The 15705-nt window shown below is 50.8% G+C and overlaps 2 protein-coding genes across 6 annotated transcripts; one reads left to right on the top strand and one right to left on the bottom strand.

Annotated features, from left to right (window-relative positions):
* Positions 1 to 228: 228 nt before the first annotated feature.
* TTC19 (tetratricopeptide repeat domain 19) lies at positions 229 to 4348 on the bottom strand. Of its 3 annotated transcripts, none has more exons than XM_027660108.1 (10): positions 4144 to 4348; positions 3971 to 4047; positions 3792 to 3902; positions 3136 to 3174; positions 2596 to 2652; positions 2410 to 2471; positions 1794 to 1888; positions 1441 to 1595; positions 1003 to 1165; positions 229 to 554 (listed from the first exon to the last, which is right to left on the bottom strand). In XM_027660108.1, the coding sequence occupies exons 1-10, from the start codon at positions 4331 to 4333 to the stop codon at positions 421 to 423; spliced, it is 1083 nt and encodes a 360-aa protein (XP_027515909.1). In that variant the 5' UTR covers positions 4334 to 4348; the 3' UTR covers positions 229 to 420. The 3 variants fall into 3 exon arrangements, with proteins under 3 accessions (XP_027515909.1, XP_027515910.1, XP_027515911.1); XM_027660109.1 differs by having other exon boundaries at positions 229 to 551; XM_027660110.1 differs by lacking the exon at positions 3792 to 3902.
* Positions 4333 to 15424, top strand: ZSWIM7 (zinc finger SWIM-type containing 7). Of its 3 annotated transcripts, none has more exons than XM_027660114.1 (6): positions 4333 to 4437; positions 5341 to 5438; positions 7196 to 7217; positions 9946 to 10048; positions 14451 to 14555; positions 15115 to 15424. In XM_027660114.1, the coding sequence occupies exons 2-6, from the start codon at positions 5363 to 5365 to the stop codon at positions 15229 to 15231; spliced, it is 423 nt and encodes a 140-aa protein (XP_027515915.1). In that variant the 5' UTR covers positions 4333 to 4437; positions 5341 to 5362; the 3' UTR covers positions 15232 to 15424. The 3 variants fall into 3 exon arrangements, with proteins under 3 accessions (XP_027515915.1, XP_027515914.1, XP_027515913.1); XM_027660113.1 differs by lacking the exon at positions 4333 to 4437 and adding an exon at positions 4481 to 4554; XM_027660112.1 differs by lacking the exon at positions 4333 to 4437 and adding an exon at positions 4541 to 4559 and having other exon boundaries at positions 5340 to 5438.
* Positions 15425 to 15705: the final 281 nt, after the last annotated feature.

Here is a 15705-nt window from a genome sequence, read left to right as displayed (position 1 = left end):
TTGTGCTGTCCAGCTCGTAAAGAGTGAGACAGTTCCTGCCTGTTCCTTTTCATGACTTGCTCTAGTACAGCCATGTTTTGAAATGGAATACTTCTGCAACAGGCAGGAGGAGCAAACAACTACTCCTTAACTGCAAGTATTAATACCAGGCCAGGCCTGCCCTTTGCTGGCAGTCCAAGTTAAATCACTAGCACAGTAGGTCACTCTAACCACACACTGCACCACAAATTCACATAGTTAAGATTTCACACCTTTATTTTGGGATAAGTTGTTGGGCAGTAGCAGCCCTTCCTGTTCAGCAGTCCTTGAACTCCTCCTTGCTGCTCCCCTGCAGAATTGCACTGAGCTGGTCCCAGGCTGCTTGTGCTGACCAGCCTTTGTTGCCCTGGGCCACCTCAAGGTTGGACTCTGTAGCCAAACTTATTTGGAGCCCTTTCTCCTCTTGGCCAGCTCGGCTAATTCTTCCTGGATATGCTGGACAGTAGCAACATCCCCCTTCTGTTGTGCCTGCTTGAGAGCTTCTTTGTACACTAGTTTTGCTTGCAGAAAGTCTTCTGTAGCAAGAGGGAAAAGAGGGATGGCTACCCAGGTACATCAGCCATTTTCACAGTCCCCTCCTGAACCTGACCACGTGCAAAGGACAAGGACTGCTTGGAGCACATCAAGAACTAGGGAGAGTCAGAAAATATCCTGCTGGGCTGTCACCTGTGATAGCTGGACAGCAACAATGACTGGACACGGTGCTGCATCAGCATTAATATCTCATGGAAACAAATCTCATGCATGTCTTCTGTCCTTTTGGAGCCAGTTACTGTACACAGAGGACAAGGCAAACAAGACCCCCTGGCAACCTTCTGGGTCAGCAGTTGAATTCAGTTTGAATTGCCTTCACAAAGTCAGACCTACTGCTTAAACTAAAACTAGTCAAGCAAAGCCAACACTGTAGTTCAGTGCTACAATACAGTCAAGCACAGCAACAAGCTTGGGCATTGATTTACTGACCTTTGTGCATCAGAATTGCTGCCAGGTTATTCAGCACCATGTGCTCCTCGGGGTGCTGAGTCTCCCTTGCCAGCTCTGCTGCCCTCTTCACGTAGGAATAGGCCTCGTCGTGGTGCCCCTGAGCATCCAGCACAGTCGCCAAGTCGTTCAGCAGGACCACAGTCTGCACCAGGACGGAAAGGGGAAGCCTCAGAGCAAGACTTGTGCAGCAGTCTGAGGCAGCAGAAGCATCACATTCATCCCCTGTCACTCTTATAAAAGCAGCATTTCTCAGAGAAGCTTTCAGTAAGAAAGTACTTTATATTTCTACATTTGCATGCTCGTCCTTCCTGGCAGGAAAACAGCCTTACTTAGTGCTGGGCATGTTGGATGTCAGCAAAGCTCCCTAGAGATCAGCCTTTCTTTCTTTAGTGGTCCAACCACTGTAGTACAAGTCACCTGTGGATGAGTCTCTCCCTGAACATCATTTGCTATCTGCAGAGCCTTCTCATACATTTTCTGGGCCGCTGGGAGCTGGTTCACGCTCAGGAGGTACCGAGCGTAGGAGTCCAGGCTCATCCCGAGCAGGAGACGGGTGTTGGCCTTTTCTTCAGCTGCAAACAGAGAGGAGTGAAGTGGTCACTTGTCCAGGATCAAGCACGAGTCTCCATCCTACAAGAGCAGGAAGCTCATGCAGTGTCAAGATAATGGACTGACTGAAGGCGGTGCTTAGGTAATACAGAAAGCAACATCAAGGCTATGAAAATGGAGAAAGGATAACAAGGAGCCTTTGGCAGACAAGGCAGTCCCACCTGGTAAGACATCCTCAGGCAAGTCCTTTTGCTTGGTAATCTTCTCCTCTAAGGTCAGGATGCAGAACTGGTATCCAGCTATGGCTAATTTGTCCCTGAAAAGTGCAAAGCAAAGCTCCTTCCATCCCTGAAGGGACAAATGTGAACACCTTCAACCTCTCATTCTAGAGGGCTTGCAAGGCTAATTTTCTCCTTCTGCAGCCCCTCAGTTCTCTCTTTATCATGGCCTGAACCCTTCTCTTGACCCATGGGCAACAGGATCCAGGGGGTGGATAGGACCCCCTTCCCCCCACCAGGGCTGACTCAGGCCACCCATGCTGAGGCTTCACTGAAAAATGAGGCTACAAGTCACTGGCCACCAACTGCTCTGCCCAGGGAGGTGTGGATTTCAGTTCTCCATGGCTGCTTTTGCCCTGAGCTGGGCTGGTCCTTACACCCCTTGCTGTGCTACACAACAGTGGGCAGGAAAATATGTGTGTGGGAACCTTTGAGCTGATGGTGTCTTGTCACATCAAAGCTTCCTCAGGCACTCTGTTCTTAAAGAGCCTCTGCTTGGCCACCCCTGCCACTGTGAAGCTGAGATGAAAGCCAAAGATGCCTTTAGCAGGGAACTCACTGTTTCTGAGCAGCGTAGATACTGGCCAGCTTGAGGGACATCTCAAGGATTGCATTGTCATCCTGCCAGGAGGACACACAATGCAACTGTCATTCTTCCTGCACCTCCCCAGCAGAAACATTACTTTCTCAGAGTGTTTAAGAAATTAAAAATCCCCATCTTGTTGCCTTTCTCAGAAGAACATACCTCCTTCATGTCCCCTGCAAGCAAATAGCTCATACTTGCTTTGTAGAGCTTTTCTGCCTGAAACGAGAATTTTGAAGAGGATACCAAGGAATGATGGCATTTAAAACAGAGGCAGCCTGCTTGGAGAGACCTGTCTCAAAGTGGTGGCATTTACACTGTGCATCAAGTTAGAAGTGAAAGGCTGACCAGAGCCCAGTGGACTACTATACCAGCCAGGCATTTACCATGTCTGTGTGCTCTCAGGGCTTTCCCAGATTCTCCTCGGGACAGCCACCTAAATGCTCAGCTGTGGCATTTGACAGTAAGAGGTATTCCTTCCCTTGCACACCTTGTTGGAGCTCAAAATTTAACTGTGAGAGCATCTTTCTCAGCATCACGTGCTCGTGGGACTGACAGTTCTAAGGCAGATTGTTCTGCTTTGCACTGGGGAGTCTCTGCCTCACAGCTCTCAGCCTGCAGCTTGTCCCAGCACGCCACAGCTTCGAGATCCTGCACGAGATGCCAACATCTTAAAATTCAGAGGGAAAACCAGTTACTCACATTGTCCAGCTGTCCCTGCATGAAGGCCACGTTTCCCATCTGGAAGAGACAAAGAGCGCTGAAGCTCCACAAAGGTAGTGATGTTGGGGGGTTAGAGATGTAACAAGAACTGGCAGTGCTTAGAAACTACAGATGACTGAGCCAAGTGATTTAAAGAAACAACAAAGAGGGGAGCTTAGGCAGCCAGCAAGGCAACACCCAGTTACTTTTTAAGCAGGTGCATTGTCCTGAAGGCAGTCACTTAGAACTCTGGGGGGGCTCCAGACAGAGAAGACCACCCAGACCCTCAATGAAGACCCTCAGAGATCTTGTAAGGATATGCATATATGCTAAGAAGTGTTGGGAAGTGTCATGAATACGTAACAGGAGCGCAGGGAACAAAAAATTAATAATTACATAATGCTGACATATGAGCTGTAGTGGAGATACCTCGGTGTGCACTTTGGTGAAACAATGACCAGTGCCCTTGGCACCGATTAAAGAATGCCTGGCAAGTTGAGTTTTAGAAGTTTCTTCCAAGTGCCACTTTTAGGCAACAGTAGCAGGAACGAGCCTCGACTCAGCTGCTTTTGCTTCTCCCTCCAGCTGCACCGCAGGTCCGGAATCCGGCACAACCCCTCCCTGCCCGGGGGCACCTGTGTCCCGCAGGCCCTTACCACGCTGTAGGTGTAGGCGATGGCCTGCCTGTTGTCCTCCTGGTGCGACAGCCGCAGGGCCTGGTGCAGGAGCCGCTCGGCCTCCGCCAGCTCCCCCTTCATGACGCTGAGCTGGGGGGACCCGGGGCCGGTCAGCGCCGGGCCCCGCGCCCCGACCGCCCGCGGGCCCCGCGCCTCACCTTGGCCTTCTTCAGCAGCAGGATGATCGCGTCCTCGCCCTCCTCCTCCTCGGCGTCCCGGGGGAACAGCGACAGCCCTGCGGGAACAGGGCAACAGGGGATGGAGTCACCGGCGATGGAGTCACCGGCGATGGGTGACGGTCACCGGCGATGGGTGACCGCGGCCTCCTCACCTCCCAGGAAGGCCAGTGCAGCGCCGGACGGGCGGGCCCAGCGCGGCCGCGCCAACGCCGTGGTGGAGCCGGTGCCGGTGGTGCCGCCGCGCTGCCCCCGGTGGCCGCGGGGCCCGGCGGGGCAGGGCCGGAGCACGGCGGGACAGCGCCGGGGCCGCAGCCGGGACAGGACCCGCGGCACCGCCGCCATCCCGCGCGGGCCCTTTAAGAGCGCGCGCCGACAGTGACGTCACCGGGAGCGGGACCCGGAGCGGGATCGGGATCTGCTCCCGCTGGGAAGAGCATCGCCGGCAGGTCGGGGAGGGGTTCCAGCCCCCCTGCCCAGCCCCGGGGAGGGTCACCTGGAGCGCCTGGAGCGGGAACCGCGCGGGGCAGCGAGGGGATGGAGAGCTGGAGCGTCTCTCCAGCGAGGAAAGGCTGGGGGAGCCGGGGGTGTTCAGCCTCGAGGAGAGACGACTGAGAGGGGGCCTCATTGATGTGTATAAACATCTAAAGGAGGGTGTCAGAGGATGGGCCGGGCTCTGCTCAGGGGTGCCGAGCAATGGGACAGGAACGTGCTCAGGAAGCTGCACCTGAACATGAGGAAGAACTTCTTCACTGTGCAGTGACCGAGCACTGAACAGAGACCAGAGAGGCTGTGGAGTCTCCCTCACTGGAGATACTCCAGAACCATCTGGACACAATCCTGTGCCATGTTCTCAGGGATGGCCCTGCCGGAGCAGGGAGGTGGGACCAGGCAAGCCACTGTGGCCCCTTCCAGCCTGACCCATCCTGCGGCTCTCTGACCCGGGGTCGCTGTCCCAGCACGAGTGGCTCTAAATAGCCCCGGGAGCCCCTGGGGACCACAGTGCAGAGCAGCCATTCCCTGAGGGATCCTCCGGGGCAGCCAAGGCCGGGAGGGCTGTGCAGGGAACCGGGACACTCCAGGCACAGCCTCCCCCTGTCCCCATCCCTGTGCCCCCGGTCCCCTCCATGGGAGCTGTGTGTGCTTGTGGGCATCTGAGAGAGACCCGCGTGTTTGTGAGGAATCCCATGTTCCCAGAACGTGTGAAAAACACATTTTACAAGTTGCTGAGGATGCCCTTCCTTGGCCTTGTTGCTGGATTGGGATAGAGCACTGCCTGGATACACCCTCCTGGTTTATGGGATCCACAGTGACCTTAATGATTTCCCACTGTCTCCTGTTCTCGCTTCCAGGGATGAGTCCAGTGCCAGTGGGATGGGCAGTACCTTGCCAGCAGTAGCAGAAGAGCTTCTGAAAGAGATCAAAAAGGCTTTTCAGGAGACCTCACACGGTATGTAAAGGAAAAGCAGGATGATCCCAGCAGGCAGTGACCAGTAATGCCACTGTCAGACCCAGGCAGTGATGAGGGTCTTTGGCCACCCCTTGTTTTCATCCTCTGCAGACCCTGTTGCCTCAGGGATGGGCTTCACCTTTGTATCCCTGTGTGGAGACAACACAAAGAGGTGTGGAGCAAAGATAATGGGGAGCAGCCCCTTCTCAAAGTCAAATTCAAAAATTAGACTGGTTGGGACGCTTCTTTTGAATGTGGTACTTAAGGTAATGCTGCTTCTTAGAGCTTCTGGTGGATGTGGTTGCACTTGAGGGATGATAATTTACATCCCTCTATGCAGGAATTTTGCTGTGCCTTCTGTAATGCTGCTTTTAATTTTAATTTCAAAACTGGAGTTGAAAGGGAAGTCTTCATCAACCTGATCCCATTGCCTGACTGACCAGCAGAGGGGAGTGTGTTGGTGATCCCAGGGCAAGGAACAAAATTCCTATTGCTTGAATGAAACAAGCATAAGCCAACAGTGAAATCCCGGCCAATTCCAGCAGCTAGTTAAGAACAATTACCTTCCCTGCACTTTGGATCACTGACTGTTTCTGTAATCTGTGCTAAGAGAGTATTAATGTTTGTGTTTACTTGATAAGTAGCACAGAATGGCTCTTCCTAAGGAAAGTGTCCGTTGAAGGAATATTTTTAACTGCACTAAAAGCAACCAAATAAGCCTTCAGAGAAGTCTGTCTGAGCACTACGTGGGAGTGAGGAATGGGCAGAAACTTACTGTCTAAACTGTCAGAGTGACCCCAGTGACAGCTTTTTGGCACACTTGCAGCATGGCTCCTATCAGGTTAGAGCAGATCCAAAATCTACATGTGACTTTTAAAAGAGCTTTTTAAATCCTGTTGTAAATTAAGGAAAAAAAAAAAAGTCAACATTCCTTTAAAGGTGTATTTCCCCTTAAAGCACAATGGTACCAAGGCACACACTGAGACAGAGCTGTGGTAACAAACTGATCAATCACTTTGGAGAATTAAAATAAAGTTGGAAAACTCAAACCGACAGTGCAAGTCATAAAGGATATTTTTAATTGTTGGAACAAAAGATTTTAAAGTAAAAAAATCCAGATCTTCCAGTGGGATATGGAGACATAGTACATTGTGTCCCATGGGTGATAACAGAAAGATCAGATTGGACAAGCAGAGCCTGAGCTGTTAGTACAACAAACAGACTGGGTTTTTTAAGTGTAACTTTCCAGCTTAACAAGAAGTTCCAATAATTGAAGACATGATGTTTCTGTGTGCTGCATTAAAAGCCATAAACTAGTGGCGCCCTGCAAGTCTGTGCTGGGAAAAGAACAACATTTTTAAAGTTGAGTTCTCAACTCTTGCCAAGAGAATTTCAGGGGAAACAATATATATATATATTTAACCAACTCCTTAAAGTGACAGAGTAAGTTGTTGAGGCCCCATGGCTTTTATTGTGTGCTTTTAAAAGTAGGATATCATAAAAGAAAGTACATGTGAGCTTCTGCATTTCTTTTTAAAATTAATCCCTGGGGTGGTGATTGCTGTACTTGGTAAGTGCCTTAGCACTACCATAGTAATAATTTTGCTGCTCCCTGTTGCTTTCTTGGTGGCTAGAGAGGATGGTTAGAGCCCTGCAGTCCTGTGTGGCCTCTGGGGGTACCTTAGGGAGGCACTGGCCTCCCTGTGATGCTGTAGGGAAATTCAGCAAAATCACGTTTCCTTTTCTTTTTCTTGCAGTCCCTGATGAGCTGCTGCTGGGGTGAGTTAACTTGTGCTTCAGTTCTTGTCCCAGGTATCCTGAAAGGGCAGTTGGTGATCAGCTCTCATCACAGCACTGCTGGTTTTCTCCTGTGTTTGACCACGTGCATGAAACCTGTAACTGCTGCGTGGTTTTGCTGGTGCTGGAAATGCAGGTTCAGAGAGACCATCTCAAGGGTTTTTCCAGAAATTCATGGAATTCCCTCTGTGTCACTGCGTCTCCTGTGACAACCTGCTCTAATTTAAACTCAGGATGATTTAACCTGAGCTCTGAGTCCACCCTCAGATGTGGAATGAGTTTTCTGTGAGAGTGGACTGTGTTTCAGGGTGACTCAGGCCGCTGCATCTCACTGTGTCCCCATCACTGTGAGCACAGCAGCACCCTGAGATCCCTTGTTCTGAGTCATGGGCACGTGTGATAGAAAGGGAGAAGTGAATGTATCATCTCCCTGCACGAGGGAATTGTTAACCTGAAGATTACCCTGAGAGGTTTCTGCTGTTTGGGGGAAGTCTCAGGTCAGTGTAATCACCCTTGTGTTGATTGCAGTTTGTGGACATTTCAGTCATTCCCAAGCAGTCTCCTAAGAGATCCAAGTTTCACAACATCAGCCCTCACTAATTGGTGTTGAAGGTGGAGAAAAGGCAGTGTCACAGTGAAAAGAGACTTTTCAGATTTATCTTTAAGTGTGTGTTCCTGCCTACCAGGAGAAGAGATCACCAGGAACCCTTTCAGGCCTTAATCCCTTTGTGTTAAAGTTGTCTAAGGTAACACTTGTGAAAGGTGTACTGGCTCCCCCTCCTGGGACCAAAATGGCCTTTGAAGGGTGGGATTAGATTTGACAAGTCTCTTTTTGTTTCCTTCTCATCACAAAAGAAAAGAGAAGGAAAGAAATTCCCATGTTAAGTTTAATAAGGGTCGGGTGGTAACTCTTGGCAGTCAGATTTCCATCAATCCCCTGTAACCACTAGATCTGAAGTATTCTGATTTAATTTCTGAACCTCTTCCAAATCTCTGAAGTCCTTGAATTTCTGTTGGGCATTTCCTGTTAAGCTGATCGAATTATATACATGAGAAAAGAACTCCCTAAATTTGAAAGAGTTACTGAAACTCATTAAACTCAGCCCCCTTCTAGTCCCAGGCCTAATCATTAAGGAATGTCTTACGTTAAGCGTTCCCCCACCCACCTCCTCAGCCCTCAGATGAAGCCAGTCCTTATTGCCTTGAGTTTGTGCAACTGGAGTTTTGGGTCTTCCTGGAATCAGTCTATCTGCTTGGCTTGTTATCAATGAGCTTGACTCAGGGGTGTAGGTCAGCCTTGCTGGGCTGCCAGGGCTCTGCCTTGGTGTGTCCTCACTGGAGCTGGAAACGTTCCTCCTTCTCCTGCTCATGTTTTGTGCTATCTTTTCATCACTGCTGATTTTCTTCTTGTTTACCCTTGTAACTAATCCAGACTATACAGATTTTTCTCAGCGGATGAAAGGTCTGCAAAGTTAACTGAGTTGCCCCTGAGCAATTTGGAACACGCTCAGAGCAGCTGGATTTGCGGGTCTAGAATTACTTTTAAGCCCACAAGCTGTCTGGACAATAGGCTAGAGGTGCAGATGTCCATATTTAACATACAGCTTATCATATACCCATGCAGGGCATCAGCAGGAGATAAATCCTCCTTGCAGGGATGTGCAGGGAGTGTGTAGATGGAAGTTGCTGTGCCTTAAGGACTCACAGCTCTTTATTTTCCACTTGCTGGTGTGGAATTTTACAGCAGTGGCCAAACAGAAGTGAGTGCCTCTGTGGGGCTGCCTCACAGCACTGAAGCCAAGGAGAGTCGTGTGCCTGAGCAAACCTGGCTTAGCCTTGTCTGTGCCCCATCCCAGGCACTCTCTGATCCATAAATGCTGTGCAGTAGTGCATTCCTGCCTGGAAGGAAGGGGAAAGGGGTTTTAGGGAGAGTGGAGGGACATGAGCACGTGCTGCCCCTGGGTGTTTATCTGGGATAACTTTGCTGTCTCTGAGCCCTGCTTGTAGCTGGATTGGAGATGTAAAACTGCTGCTGTCCATGTGCAGTGGAGTGTCTTACGTCATTCCCTGATCGTTTCCTGCTTCCTCTTGATGCAGTTTGGTGGGTAGAGAAAGAATAATTTATCCCTCAGTTGTGACTGTGATAGAGGAGGCTCCATCACTACAAAATGACTCATTCATCCTCCAGGGTTTAAACCAATTTCCCTGGGATGAGGAAGGAGCCCCATTGCTGCATTTCCTATTGCTCCAGGAGCTCTGTGTCATCCTGGCTCTCTCCTTGCTCCAAGGCATGATGTGTGGACTATGACTGGAGGTGGGATTAAAGGCCAACTGATCAATCACCTGATCCAGGACAATGCATCCAGGATGTACAGTTAAGCTGTCCCAGAGCACAAGCCCCTTTTCCCTTTAGCAAGTCTTGCTCCCTGTGCTCCAGTGCTGCTCCCAGTAAAATCCCTGTTTATGGTTGTTGTGCTCAAGTGACAGTTTCACAGCTACTGCAGCAAGGATAACTGGGCTCTGTGTGTGACACCCCTCCTTCTGTAACCTCAGCTACATCCCCTGGGATTTCCTTCCTGCAGCTTCTCTTTGCCAGCATGTCTTATTTTGCTTTGGCTGCAGGCTCCATAGGGCCACATCCATGGACTAGGGCTAAGCCAGGTGGCCTCTTTTTGTGGTGTGACCTCACTAGAGACACGTTCTCTTTCAGGCTGAGGTTCATATTTGGCCCATGTGCTGTCCCAGCTTTGGATTTGGTGGATCAATGTTCTGTCACCCGAGTCACGTCCCCCAGTGGAAGGACCCTGTACCAGGTACACACTCCTCTCCAGCCTTGCTTTCTGATGCTTTCCAGCTGGCATGTGAGCCAATACTTTCCTGACTTTGCAGAACATGGAAGGGCACTTGGATAAACACAGAGAGAATGTCAGTATTTTACAAACTCCAGAAGTGATAGTGGAGAGCAGCAGCCACGGACTAGAATTAGAACAGCACAGTACACTGCCATCTTCTTTGTGGCTCCCAGCCAGTCAGAGATAAGTTATGTGTTTGTGGGTGTCACAGTCAGAAGGAAGTTTTCCAGGGATTGCTAATTTTGTTTTATTACTCTCATCCTATGCAACAAAGGAAGTTCTTCCTCTTGACCAGTTGTACACAACAGAGTGTTATCTACCATCACTGCGTTGCTTTCCCTGTTGCACACCAAACTTCTTGACCTCTGCTTGGCAAGAGGATCCTTGCTGCCTGGGAGGAAGTGATGCAGGCCAGATTCTGTGGGTTTAATTCTAGTTCACTTGTAGCCAAATCTGTGAATCACAGAAACATCTTAATAAAATGGCATTTTAGGGAGAAGAGCTCACCTTAGCCCTGAAGATCAAACTCCTCTTACAGCACAGGATGGGAGGTGGAGCTGAGGCTCATTAAGTGAAAAGAGGAGCCTTTGAGAGATTTGGTGGAGCACCCAATTCCCACTTAGCACTCCAGACCCCCTCAGGTAGCACAGCCCCTCCACTGCTGAACCTGGGGCTGTGCTTTTCACACACCACAGAAGGGGAATCTCTCTGCTCGCTGTTATAGCAGCCAAAAGGAACATTTCTAAATATCCTTCTCTCCTCCAATGGAGGTCCTGAGATGCTCTGGGGTCATTTAGGGTGAGAGAAGAGCTGTGAAGTCAGGCCTGGGTAATGACACAAACATTTCTCACATGTTCAGGGCTTGCATTGCTTCATTTGCACATCGAGTCTTTATCGCTTCTGGGGCCCTGGAGAGAGCACAGCCCCTCCAGAGAGTCATGAATCATAAACATACAGTGCTCAAGAACACAGCCTGAGATTTTAATTGAGGGCTTGCCTGTGGGTATTTGATAAAGCCTAAGAAGCTCTGCTTCCAGCACCCTTAGACAGCAGCTGCCTCAATAATTAATTGAATGCTCAAAGGCTTTTCCTTTTTTGCTGTTGCCTGTCTGAATATGCCACTGGGCAGAGAATGGTCACATTCCCTTTGCAGAGCTTTGTCAGGCCGTGCAGGCTAAGGCAGAGCTTTGCAGGGCATTGATTAATAGCTACTGATGGCCCCAACAGCTGGATCAACACACTGAAAGAGAGCAAGTGTCAGAACTGCTCTCCTCCTGCCTCTGCAGGGAGAGGGAGCCACGGGCTCCTCTGTGGAGAAGGAACCCCGGGACAGGTAGGTCAGGGCTGGTCACCAGGAGTTAATGCAGGACAAAGCTGTAGGAAGCAGCCCCTGCCTGCAGGTTCCTGTGTGCTTCCCAGCAGCATTCCTCTTTGGTGGAGCCTGATTGCTCATTAAGGCCACACTGATGAGTTCATTAGCAGAGGAATCCGGAGAGATATTTTTCTCTGGGGGTGTGAGGTTGGTCCCATTGTGAAATTCTTCCTCAGCAGCAGCTGTCTGAGATGCAGAAACAAAGAGCAGAGCCTCCCTTGAGGCCAGTGGCTGGAGCAGTGACAGGAACACAATCTGGGGTTGAAGGAACCGAAACTCTGGGTGGGACACTGCACTGGAGAGCCACTGCATTTGTGTGTGTGGTGTAAACATGTAGCCCAGCTCTGTGCACTTGGGGAGAGGAGGGCACCCATGGCTGCCTGGACACATCCACAGTCATCCCTTTTAATTACTCCCCAGAAAGTCATCTCTGCCTTTTGCACCCAGATGTGGTTGAGCTGGAATGTGAGGTGGTGCTTTCACTTGCAGCTGGATCTGGAGAACTGTGCTCTTTGAGGCTGGTCCTGTTGTGAAACTCCTTTGGGTCGTTACAGCCAAATCTGAAATGTTGATACTTCCATATCACCCAGCACATCTTAGGTAAAGCTTCAAGGGAAGAAGACTCTGCTCAGACAGGCCCTAGGACTGCAGCCTGTAGTGTAGGCAGCTCTTGCCCTCAGGAGCTGAGATGGGAGAAGAAAGACCTCTCAGTCAAGTGAAAGCCATGATTTGTGCTTTAATGCCTGGGCATTAATGCCCTTGCTGCTTAATAGAGGAGTAGCACTGATGGAGTGTTCAGGGGCTGATGTTACCTCAGAGTTGTGATCATCCCAGGAGAGCCTGTGTGACACCTCCCTGTGCTGCAGACTGAATCCAACCCGTGTAACTCCAGCTCAGGGATAAATCACCCTGACTTGCTGCAGAGATGGTGGATCTGGCTGATGGTGGAGCTGTGCTGGATTTGGCAGAAGTGCAGAGTGGTGACCAGGCAGCATTTGGGGCTCCCTTTAGCTCTGCCCAAGTTGCAGGAATGCTGAGCTGTGGAGTGAAGCCAATGAGCACGGGGAGAGGCAGTGCTTTAGCCCTCCTGCCAGCTGCCACTTGCATTGCTCACATCCTGCACTTTCATGAGGTTCTTCTCTTTTATGTCTTTTTCCATTCGTTTCCTAGAACTGTGTGGGATTTGAGCATCAGGCCCTGGCACAGACTGTGGTGCTGCCTGTCTCTGTGTGTGCTGGTGGCAGCAGGAGCTGCCACGGTGCCTCAGCTGACCCTCCTGTGTCCCCACACACTGGCAGGGACACCACCAAGGGGATTTTTCCTCATTGTGCAGCCAGCAAATGCCTGGAGATGAGGGCAGCGGAAGGAAATCTCTTGGCATCTCAAGGCAAGGAGAGCACCCCCGTGCCTGGCTGGGCTGCAGCTGGCCAGGAACAGAGGCACCTTTTTCTCTTAGTCTTTGGATTTTAGATTCTGCCTTATTAGGCAGAAGCTGTGTTCTGTTCTTGCCATCTAGGTCAGGATGGGGGAACGCTAAACTCAGCCCAAATCTGGCAGTGTCTGTCTGTGGCTTCCCCCCCTCCTCAAAGGAAAACACTTCTGAAGGAAAGGCACCATTGGAATACTTCATCTTGGAAAAAACAATCAAAGGGGCTAGAGGAAAACAAACTTATCACAAGTGAAACAAACTCAGCCTGGACTACAGGGTAAAGGCCAGACTGAAAAAAGAGTGGTTTCCACTGAAATGGGAATGTGTCCCGGATCTGCTGGGACTAAGAGGGATTTTGAGGCATAGAAACTTTTGTGGGAGAGCCTAAACTGGATGTTACCTATTGGGCAAAGGGTGCAGAGAGAGCTTCAGCGGGCAGGAGAAGGCTCCCCTTGCAAGTGCAGCTGGGAGGGACAATGTTCCTCTGAAGGGGCTTGGAGTGCCAGGGATGTCCTGGAGGGGAGCAGCACTCTGCAGAGCCCCACTGGCTTTGCACTTTTTTGTGTTTTTCTTTGGATTTAGGTGTATGTGAGCCACAAATCCAGCCAGAGTCTAAAGCCTGGTGTGGGAGAGGGGTGTGTTGTGCCCTCAGAGCCCGGGGTGTGCAGTGTACGGATCCTTCCCCTGCCACAGGAGAGGGCAGTTGGCCCTTAAAGTAGCTTTCTAAAAGCTATTTTCCAGTCTTGAAGAAACCAAAAGAGAAATAATAATCCATAGGCTGGCTTTCCTATATCCTGCAGTCAGCTCCAGCGGCTCACAGATTGCTTGTCTGTTTATCTGTGCTGGAACACATTTGCCTGCACCCCATGCCCCTGGTGCAGCAGGAATACGCCTCAGGACCAGCCTGGCAGGGGAACAGCATGTGGGAAAAGGAGGCAGTGCTGTTCCCAAACCAGAGATGGAGCAGGGAGGCTTCTTCTCTGGAGACTTCAACTTTGTTTATTCAGACAAATCTGGATTCCAGTAGCTGCAGCTGGTTTTGGGAGCAGAACAGCAAGAGCCTTCGCAGCCTCCAGCCACTGGAGGTGGTTAGAAAAGGAAAGGCCTCACTGCAAGTGCTCCCTGCTGCTCTCCTTCCATCCCCAGGCCCGTGGTGGTTCTGGATCCACAACTGGGCTTTGTGTGACAAGGGAGTCTTTGTCATCTTCACCAGTCTGCCAGTACTGGGGCAGGGAGCTCACAGGGAGATCAGGGATGGTGCCACTGCCCTTCTCCTGGTCCCTTGGCAGCAGACAAGTCACTGGAGCTGGGGGTCTGTGCAAGCAGAGGTGCAGGAGCACTTCCTTACCTGTCTGTGGGGAGAGAAGCTTGTAGAGAGCTTGGAGAACCTGAGGAACCTCAAGGTTAGCTGGGTCACTGCAGTGTTTGGGGACACTTGTACTGTGACACCTGCCAGCTGTGAGCTGGGAATCATTGGTGGGAGGGCTCAGTCCAGGTCCAGGTTGAGCGAGACAATTTAAAGGGGAATGCTGCCTCTGACCCCTTGGCTGCCTTTGTTTCAGGTCCTTGGGAGCTCAGGCAAACTCTACACCTGCTACAGCTCCTGCCACTTCTGCACATGTCCTGCTTTCGGGTTCTCTGTGCTGCAGAAGAGCGTGAGCCTTCTGGTGAGTTCTCTGCCTCAGCCTGGGGCCGGGACAGGGAGCAGGGGAGAAGGCTGTGCTCTGCTCCATGAGCAGCCTGAAAGTTCCAAGGGAGCAAACACAAGTGTTGAGTTGGCCATGCAGGCTGAGCCTGACCCACTGTGTGACTGGCCTTTGAGAGCTGCAGCCGGTGGGGGGACTAGGGCTGGGGAGGGCTTTTGTTGTTCATGATGCACTCCTGTTCTGACTTCCAAGAGATTTATAATCCCCAATCTCCTGGGACAAGGGCTTGTGCCGCTAATGGAACTGCCACATGGAATCTGGCTGATGGAGGGGTGCAGTTCACCTGGTGCCAGTGAGGGAGGGCTCAGCTGGCTGCAGTTGTGGGGAGGGTGTCAGGAGCCAGGACACATTTCTGTGTCACATCCGTGCGTTACATTATCCTGGTGGCAGAACTGGGGCAAACAGAGCACTGTGCCAGGGCTTGGCATGCCAGGAGGGGACCATGTGGGTTATTAGACCCATTCTGGCCAGGATGGATCCCTGGTCCAGGCAGAGCACAACATTCCCTTTAACTTTGCAGTGCAAACACATACTCGCCGTCTACCTCAGCCAGGCCATGGGAGCCTGCCAGGAACTCACTGTCTCTGAGGAGCAGCTCACAAGCATCTTGCTGGCTGAGGAAGAGGAGGAAGGATGAAGGATTTGAATCACATGGGGTTGTACTTTCTGTGTACCCTCCTGGAGGTGTAGCTGGCATTTTTCGTATCTGCAAGGCTGTCAAATGCTCGTGGTGGTTGGCAGGTTTCTTACTGTGCTGCAGCCAAGCGTGATATTAATTAGCAGCTTTGCACTGATAAATTAATTAATAAATGTAAAGAAGCTTGTGTTGACTTCTGTTTCATTAATTAGGCTGTTCTTGGGATTTCTGAAGATGTTTTAACTAATCTGTGATATCGTGTGCCTGTGATGTGGGGATGCAAACGCTCCAGCAGGTCTCTTAGTGATCCTCAAATTAAGGAGCTGCTGTGGCTCTTTGCAGGTGGCTGCTCAGAGCAATTTCTGATCCATTACTGTCAAACCTGTACCAGGGACTAGGGCAGGGGGCCCCCAGCACCTCGAGACTGATGACAGATCTGTGCTTCTGCTGTAACACAGGATCTTTGGAAGCATC

Source organism: Corapipo altera, unplaced genomic scaffold (genome assembly GCF_003945725.1).
Source record: "Corapipo altera isolate COAL_440 unplaced genomic scaffold, ASM394572v1 271, whole genome shotgun sequence".
NCBI lineage: Eukaryota > Metazoa > Chordata > Aves > Passeriformes > Pipridae > Corapipo > Corapipo altera.
The sequence above is the reverse complement of the archived record's forward strand: the minus strand, read 5'-3'. Positions and strand labels throughout refer to the sequence as shown.

Bases quoted from the DNA above. Each gene is read 5' to 3' on its own strand.
- ZSWIM7 (XM_027660113.1), top strand. From the start codon at position 4,526: ATGGAGAGCTGGAGCGTCTCTCCAGCGAG. The intron at 5,439-7,195 runs GTATGTAAAGGA...TTTTTCTTGCAG, and splicing joins TTTTCAGGAGACCTCACACG to TCCCTGATGAGCTGCTGCTG. The intron at 14,556-15,114 runs GTGAGTTCTCTG...TTAACTTTGCAG, and splicing joins AGAAGAGCGTGAGCCTTCTG to TGCAAACACATACTCGCCGT.
- TTC19 (XM_027660108.1), bottom strand. From the start codon at position 4,333: ATGGCGGCGGTGCCGCGGGTCCTGTCCCGGCTGCGGCCCCGGCGCTGT. The intron at 4,048-4,143 runs GTGAGGAGGCCG...CTGTTCCCGCAG, and splicing joins TGCACTGGCCTTCCTGGGAG to GGCTGTCGCTGTTCCCCCGG. The intron at 1,596-1,793 runs GTGGGACTGCCT...CTCTGTTTGCAG, and splicing joins GCCTGAGGATGTCTTACCAG to CTGAAGAAAAGGCCAACACC.